This window comes from Lynx canadensis, chromosome B4 (genome assembly GCF_007474595.2).
Source record: "Lynx canadensis isolate LIC74 chromosome B4, mLynCan4.pri.v2, whole genome shotgun sequence".
Lineage (NCBI taxonomy): Eukaryota > Metazoa > Chordata > Mammalia > Carnivora > Felidae > Lynx > Lynx canadensis.
The window spans coordinates 37,213,508-37,221,760 of record NC_044309.1 but is presented as its reverse complement, the minus strand read 5'-3'; the positions used below and the strand labels follow the sequence as shown (position 1 = coordinate 37,221,760).

General features: G+C 40.7%; 1 protein-coding gene across 4 annotated transcripts in view; it reads left to right on the top strand.

Moving 5' to 3' along the window:
- The first annotated feature begins 1,543 nt into the window (after positions 1-1,543).
- The window catches only part of CCDC77 (coiled-coil domain containing 77), a 31,067-nt gene continuing 24,357 nt past the window's right edge, over positions 1,544-8,253 (top strand). The window contains exons 1-4 of one of the 4 annotated variants that reach the window (XM_030321862.2): positions 1,595-1,626; positions 2,227-2,295; positions 5,166-5,220; positions 7,851-7,904. In XM_030321862.2, coding sequence (XP_030177722.1) covers positions 7,867-7,904 — 38 coding nt within the window. In that variant the 5' untranslated portion in view covers positions 1,595-1,626; positions 2,227-2,295; positions 5,166-5,220; positions 7,851-7,866. Of the gene's footprint in view, positions 1,627-2,226; positions 2,296-5,165; positions 5,221-7,683; positions 7,748-7,850; positions 7,905-8,253 lie in introns of those variants that run through there. The other 3 variants (XM_030321861.2, XM_030321865.1, XM_030321864.1) reach the window with 3 other exon arrangements.

The window sequence follows — 8,253 nt, the reverse complement described above, 5'->3', positions numbered from 1 at the left end:
GTAGTCAGAGAAGGGCTCAAGACTGATGACATTTGAACAGAAGCTATGCTATCAAAATACAATGACAAATTGCTAAATGAATATCAAAGCACAAGGGATTACTTCTAATAAAGGAGATGGTATTTGTATTGGCCTTGGTAGGGATTTTATAGGTTAAGATTCATGGAAAAGATCAATCCACATAAAAGGAAGGGTATGAGCCAAACCTGGGAAGTCCATGCTACATTCAGAAAATTATTTATTATATAATGAGATAAGTAGGATCAGGTTATGTCAGTATTTGAATGCCATATCACTCTCTGCACTTATTCTCTACTCTTTGGGGAGTCACCAAAAGTTTATGAACAGGAATGTGACATGTCCAGAAATGTGCTTTAAAGAAAATAATCACCTTTTGTAGAATGGATTGGAGAAGGGAAAAACACCAGTTGGAAACCTATTGTAGTAATCCAAGTGAAAGGTGACGAGACACAGAGTAGCAATTAATAGGATGATATGTATTTAAGAACCAGTCTGAAGATAAGATCACCATGATTTTGCTTAAAATATATATATAAGGGAGGGCACCTGGGTGGCTCAGTCAATTGAGCACCCAACTCTTGATTTTGGCTCAGGTCATCATCTCACGGTTTGTGGGAGCCCCTCATCCAGTTCTGTGCTGACCGTGCAGAGCTTACTTGGGATTCTCTCCCTCTCTCCCAAAATAAAAAAATAAACTTTAAAATTAAATAAAATAATAAAAAAATGTAAGGGCCAAAAGAGACACAAAAATACTGATGTAACTAATAGAGAAAAATCACAAGACAGCAAAAAGTAAATTTAGGAGATGTCAAATTCCTTCTGGACATCCTTAAGTCTTATACAGCAAAGAGTCCCAGCTTTTTCATAGCAGTAGAGCCAGCTCAGAGGCTGAAGTGCCTTTCCCCCTACTCCTACTGTTTGTTCTTCTGCAAAGATGAGACTGCAATGGAGTTTTGAATTAGCTTACATTATTAAAGCCAGTTTCTCACATCTTTCAGGAAAAGGAAGCAGTGTCTGCTGATAAAAATAGTACTATTTATATACATAACTCTCTGACGGTAGAGACTGAACCACAGGTCCTATCTTGACCCTAGGCCACCAGGTCATTGAAGGAGAAATTATCTTCTTAGAATCTTCACCTTGATATAAGCTTGTAAATTGCAACACATAATAATCCTGTATCCATTGCATGATTATGCATCGCGTTTCTGCATGATTTTTTATGAAAACAAAGTAGTTGAACAAGTTTAAACTGGGGGTGCCCAGAATTAGTGCGTTCTGACCCCAAACACCACACTACCAGTACTGGGATGAACTGGGTTGCAATCCATTAACATCCTCAACCAGGGAAGCTGCGTGCTGAAGTAAAACTACATTTCCCGGCTATCTCTGCGCGGTTAGACGCGCAGCGAGGAAGGGCAGGAATGGGGCGTGAATAGCCCCAATAGGGTGTGAATAGCCTTCCTATTGGCGCACAATCCAAAGGGCCGTGTAAACTTGTGGGCGGTTGGACCGATTTCGTGCACGCTCAGTGGCGCTGCAAAGCTACCGGATTTAAGTTTTGTTATTCGGTTGCGGGTTTCTGACTCGGAGGTTTAGTGTGGCGTGAGTACAGAGTTTTGGGTTTGGGATGCAGGAGTGGGGGAACGGGCCTTGGGCTAGAAAAAATCTGGTGAGGGAGAAGTAAGTGCGGGTCCCGGAAGAAGGAAGTTAGGATGTGCAAAGTGAAATATTTTGAGGGTGCTGGAGGATTGGGGAGCCATAAACATGAGGGAGTCAACAGCAGGATGAAATATAAAAAAGAGTGTAGAATTTGGTGTCCTGGAAATGCGCTCCGGTATTCCCTCATCCCACAATAGTCTAACCCTCAATTTCCTCATTTGTAGATTAAAATATAATAAAAGTACTTAACCGAGTTGTTATGGGGGTAAATAAAATAAATGTCAAAGTACTAATCAAGATTTAATTTTAAGTAAACAGACTGTATTAAAAAACAAAACCACTTAAATGAGGATATCACAGAGAGAGGAGTAGAAGCTAACTGAAACCCATTAATTTATCTACATTGATCTTTTGGGAGGTACTATAATGAGTAATGCCCATTTTCTATCTGCAAGGAACATACCCTGCCATGAGAGAAATTATAGCAACAAAGAACTCTATTATGTTAACTTTTAGAGAATTACAGATGGTGTTCTTTTGCAGCTACATCATTTTGATAGATCAATTTGGATCGAGAGACTCTGGAAAGAGATGGAGGTAGTTAGTTTTCAGGTACTAACTGGATTTCATTAAGTGAATGGGGGAAGGGTGGGGATGGATTGATGTATGTTCCAGCTGGAGGGAAGCTCACCAACAAAGGCATGGAAGCAAGAAAGTTATCTGCAACGAGAGTATTTTAGGGGAAGAGAGGGAAATTAGGGGAGATAGGTTTGGTCCTTAGATAGAGAGAGCCATGACATCTAGGCTGAGTTTCATTTAATGCATTAGGCTATGAGGAGCCACTGATGAATATTATGACTTTTAAGAATATGGTGCAAAGGGGTGCCTGGTTAGCTCAGTCACTTAAGCATCCAACTCTCGACTTCTGCTTGTGTCACGATTTCACAAGTCATGATCTCACATTCGTGAGATCGGCCCCATGTTGGGCTCTGTGCTGACAGCATGGAGCCTGCATGGGATGCTCTCTCTCTCCCTCCTTCTCCGTCCCTCCCTGGTTCTCTTTCTCTCTCAAAATAAATAAACTTAAAAAACAAAAGAATATGGTCCAAGGGAGACAAGGGGTGGGTAGAACAGTTAAGCCATTATAGTAGAGCTGGGAAGAAGATATGGAGATCCTGAATAAACATGGTGATTGCCCAGAGAGACTATATGGGATTTTCATATGGTTGGATGAAGGTCAAGAGAAGGAGTAATGAAATAATGAATGTTAATTTTAAAGTCCAGGTTGCTTATGAGATGCTGAATTCGCTTTGAGGTGCTAAAACATACGTGACTTGAGTGATTTTTTTTTAAGTTAAACTTTTTTAAGTTAGACATTTCAAACTCCAGTGGGACATATAGGTGAAAATGTCCATTACATATTGGACATTCAAACCAGGATATTGAAAGATGTCATTTGTTCATTCAGTAAGTAATTGTTAGTTACTCTGTGCCAGGTAGTGTTTTAAATAATAGAGGTAATCATAAATGCAGTGGGGATAATGATGTTCCCACAGAAATGGATAGAGGAAATAGCAAAGAAAGTTGGAGACAGAACCTTTTGAACCAAGAAAGGAAAATTTTCAGTAAAAAATAATAATCTCCATTTATTGAGCACTTATGTGTCACTGTTCATCCTTTTTATTCATTATTTCATTTAATTCTCACACCAACCTATGATATATGCTATTTTCCCCATCTTCCTTTTTTAAGTGTTTATTATTTTTTGAGAGAGAGGCAGGAGCAGAGAGGAATGGGGACAGAGGATCCGAAGCAGGCTCTGTGCTTACAGTTGTGAGCTTGACACGGGGCTCAAACTCAAGAACCATGAGATCATGAACTGAGCTGAAGTTGGACCCTCAACCAACTGAGCCACCCAGGCTCCCCTATTATCCCCCCCCTTTTTTTTTTAAGTTTATTTTATTTTGAGAGAAAAAGAGCAAGTGGGGTAGGGGCAGAGAGAGGGAGAAAAAGAATCCCAGGCAGGCTGCACACTGTCAACTCAGAGCCCAGTGTGGGGCTCAAACTCAAGAACTGTGAGATTATGACCTGAGCTGAAGTTGGATGCTCAACTGACTGGGCCACTAAGGCACCCCTAATTTCCCCCTCTTTAATAAGTAACTGAAATGTAGTGAGGTTAAATAACAGGTCTTGTTACACAGCTAATAAGGGACAGAGCTTATACTTAAACCCAAGTCTGTTTAACTTTAGAGCCCAAGCTCTCAACTCCCAATATTTTTTGAAAAGGTGGTCAACACTGTCAAATTAAGTATGCAAAGCAAGGAGTGACTTGTTGGATGGAGGGTGGGAAACCAAGAAAGCAGTTAAATTTATTCATTTGGATGTCTTGTGACCAAGAAGAATAACCAGTTCAGATGTTGTAGTAGAAGTCAGATTGTGAGAGAATAAAACTAAATGAGATGTGAATATAGATAACTTTTTATAGATGTGCAGTAGTCATAGGAAACAGGAGTGAGGACAGTCGCTGACTCGGAGGGGGAAGAGAGGTTACGGGTTGTGGGAGGACTCTCTTAAAGTTCCAGGTTACTTGGGGGCGGGGTGGGGGGTGCAGTGCGGCAGGGCCTGGCTGGCTCATTTGGTAGAGCATGCAGCTCTTGATCTTGGGGTTGTGGGTTTGAACCCATGTTGGGCTTTACTTTTACTTTATAAAACAAATAAAATGACTCAAGATTATTTTAAAAAAAAAAGCGTTCCAAGTTACTCTTAAGTAGTTTTAGAACAGTGGCATTCATCTTTAAGATGTCACCTGGATTCATAAAATGGGATATTCTTTGGCTATATAAAAGAATGAAGTACTAATACACGCTACAGCACAGATGAACCTTGAAAACATTATGTTAAGTGAGAGAGAACAGTACTAGCCAACCGCAAAGGACCACATACTATATGATCTCATTCCTATGGAAGTCCAAAATAGGGAGATCTATAGAAGCACAAAGTAGATCAGTGGTTGCTTAGAGTTTAAGGGGAGGGGGGCACAGGGGTGATGGCTAAAGGGTAGAGGACTTCTTGAAGTGATGAAAATGTTCTGTAATTGTGATGGTTACACATATCTGAACATACTGAAAGCATTGAATTATATACTTTAAAGATTTTTTTTTAACTATTTATTTTTGAGAGAGAGAGAGTACAAGCAGGGGAGGGGCAGAGAGAGAAGGAGACACAGAATCTGAAGCAGGCTCCAGGCTTTGAGCTGTCAGCACAGAGCCCGACATGGGGCTCGAACTCACAAACTGCGAGATCATGACCCGAGCCGAAGTCAGACGCTTAACTGACTGACCAACCCTGACACCCCTGAATTACATACTTTAAATGAATGACTTTTGGAATGTGAGTTACTCTATCTCAATAAAGCTGTTTAAAAAAAAAAATGTTACCCATAATCCTACTATACCAACCCAATTACCATTTCTATTTTCTAGGTTATTTTTTACAAAAGACAAATTGGCCCGACTTGGAGAAGTTTTGTGGAAGGAGGTGAGTAGTCATTTTAAAGGAGAGAGTGAGAGGGGTGCCTGGGTGGCTCAGTCGATTAAGCCTCCGATTCCTGGTTTTGGCTCAGGTCATGATCTCACAGTTTCTGAGTTCGAGCCCTGCATTGGACTCTGCAGACAGTGCGGAGCCTGCTTGGGATTCTCTCTTTCTCTGCTCCTCCCCTACTCACACTGTCTCTGTCTCTCTCAAAATAAATAAATAAACTTAAAAAATGTTTTTAGGGGCGCCGTCACGATCTCGCGGTCCGTGAGTTCGAGCCCCGCGTCGGGCTCTGGGCTGATGGCTCAGAGCCTGGAGCCTGTTTCCGATTCTGTGTCTCCCTCTCTCTCTGCCCCTCCCCCGTTCATGCTCTGTCTCTCTCTGTCCCAAAAATAAATAAACGTTGAAAAAAAAATTAAAAAAAAAATGTTTTTAAAGGAGAGAGTGAGAAAAAGAGATGGTATATTTGAAGGGTTGGTTGGTAGAAGAAAGCTAATGGAATGACAGACAGAAACCAGTATTCTAGCTAAACTGGGTAGACTACTGACCAGTAGAAGAAGATGTTGAACAGAGTCTTTCAAATTCATATTGAGGATTTTTAAAAAAATTTACTGAGCATCTACTGAACCAGGCACTGTTTTTAATGACTGGGGATTTAGCAGTGAAAACAAGAGATAAAAAATCCCTGCCCTTAGTGAATTTCCACGATCCAGTGTGGGGAGTCAATAAGTAAAATATATCAGATGGTGATGAAGTAAAGCAGAGAAGGTTGGTAAAGGGATGCCAGAGTGGTCAGAGGAGACTCACCAAGAAGGTGACATCAGGACCCTCAAGCAGCGGGAGCAAGCCGTATAAATGAATGGGAGAAGAACATCATAAATACAGTAGAAATGTGAAGTCTGAAGTAAAAATTTGGCACGTTTGAGGAACAGCAGAGCCCGGTGTTGTTGGAGCAGTGAGCAGGGGGAGAGTAGTAGGTGGGGTCACAGAAGTACTGGGGTAGTCGGACCATGTAGGACTTTGTAAACCATTTTAAAGATGTTGGTTCTCTGACTAAAACAAAACAGCTTGGAGGCTTTTGAGAAGAGGAGCTTTGTGGTTTGAATTATATTTTAAATAATCACTCTAACTGCTATGTTGAGAATAGACTGTGGGGGGCTGCTCTAAAAGCAGAAGCAAAGACACCAGTTGAAGAGGCTGTTGTAGTCATCCAAGCAAGAGGTTGTAGTGCATTGGACCAGGGCAGTAGTGGCATGAGTGATTGTCAGATTCTAGATATTTGGATGGTAGAGCCAACAGGATTTGCTCACAGGGATCAAGTGTAGCATATAAGACAAGGAGAGGAGTAAAGTTTCTCCAACCGAGTTTTTTGTCATAAACAACTGGCAAGATGTAGGTAGTAATTACTGGAAGGTAGAATTCTGAGAGAAGAGCAGCTTTGGGTGGTAGGTATTTATTTAGCAGGAGCTTGGTTTTGGACCTGTTAAGCCTGAGAGACCTGTACGACATCTAAATGGAGATATGGAATAGGCAGTCAGATAGGCATGATCAGAGTCGAGGGCAGAGCCAGCGCTGGAGGGAGAAATTTGAAAACCATTAATGTGTAGATGGTATTTGAAAACTGACACTTTCTGTGGTCACCAAGGCAATAAGTATAGAGAAAGATGAGGAAGAACCCTAAAAGTACATGAGCAGAATATTACATCATCTTGCTCAAAATCAAATGGGTTCACAAAGCATGCTCAATAAGACCGTTTTCTCTAAAGTTAATAAAATAAATTCTCCTCTCCCCTCTCTCCTTCCCTCTTCCCCTTCCTCCTCTTGGTCTCTTTCCCTTTTTCTCTCCCCCTTTCTCCTTCTCTCCTCCCTCTTTCAGAGAACATGACTGTGAGGTTATCTTCATGAAAATTTCTATGATAAGGTTGTTCAAATAGAGGAACCCAAGGTCTGTATTAGCAATGGGAATGGAGATTGTAAATGAACTTTTGTAAGTAGTTTTTTCTTTCTCTAAGATAAAACAATGGGTAAAGAACACAAAATAAGGATAAAATGTCAGTGGTTTTGTATTTATTTTAAATTTAGCATAACTAGTCCTCTACCTTAATTCCCATACTGTCCCTTACTTGTCAAAAACTTTTCTGAATCTCTCTTCTATATCAGCAAAAGGATTGTAAATTTGTTTTGCATTGTTGCAGACAGCCTTCATATAAAGGAGGCTTTTCTTTTGTGTGTGCTTGTCCATTCTGATTTTATTTGAAAACAAGAACAATGAATGCCTTATGAAAATTCAAAGTCAGATTTTCAGGATTTGGAACAACTTTAAAGAGTGCTATATTTTATTTATTTTTTATTTACTTTTAAGCTGGTTTTTGTTGTTGTTATTGTTGTTTTGTTTGTTTTTAGTAATCAGAACACCCAAGATGGGACTCAAACTCACAACCCTGAGATCAAGGGTCACATGCTCTTCTGTCTAAGCCAGCCAGGCACCCCAAGAGTCCTACATTTTAGGACAGCACGTTCTCACCAGCAGGTGCATCTGATGATGGTGGAGAGGGAATGAGTCTGTGCATCCCATCTTATACTGTTTTTTTCTGTTCCTGACCCCTCATTCTGAATTTTTGTGTGTTTGACAGGTGTGAAAAGGACAGAATGAACTTTACCCCAACACGAACCCCTGTCTCCAGAAAGTAAGCCATTTGTTTATTTTTGACTTGTTAAAGAATCAAGACTTCTGTAGCCTTAAGTGCAAGTTAACTTGGGAACTAGAAGGGTTTTAGAAGTGTATTTCCAAACTCTGGATTTAAACTATGTTAGACCTCATTTCTCTATTCTTACTATGTATTTTTTGGATTAAAAACTAGGACATATTAGGGGTGCCTGGCTCAGTTGGTTAAGCGTCTGACTCTTAATTTTAACTCAGGGCATGATCTCACGACCCACATCAGGCTCCATGCTGTCAGCGCAACGTCTGCTTGGGATTCTCTCCTTCTCTCTCTGCCCCTTCCCCGCTTGCACTTTCTCTCTCTCCCTCTCTCT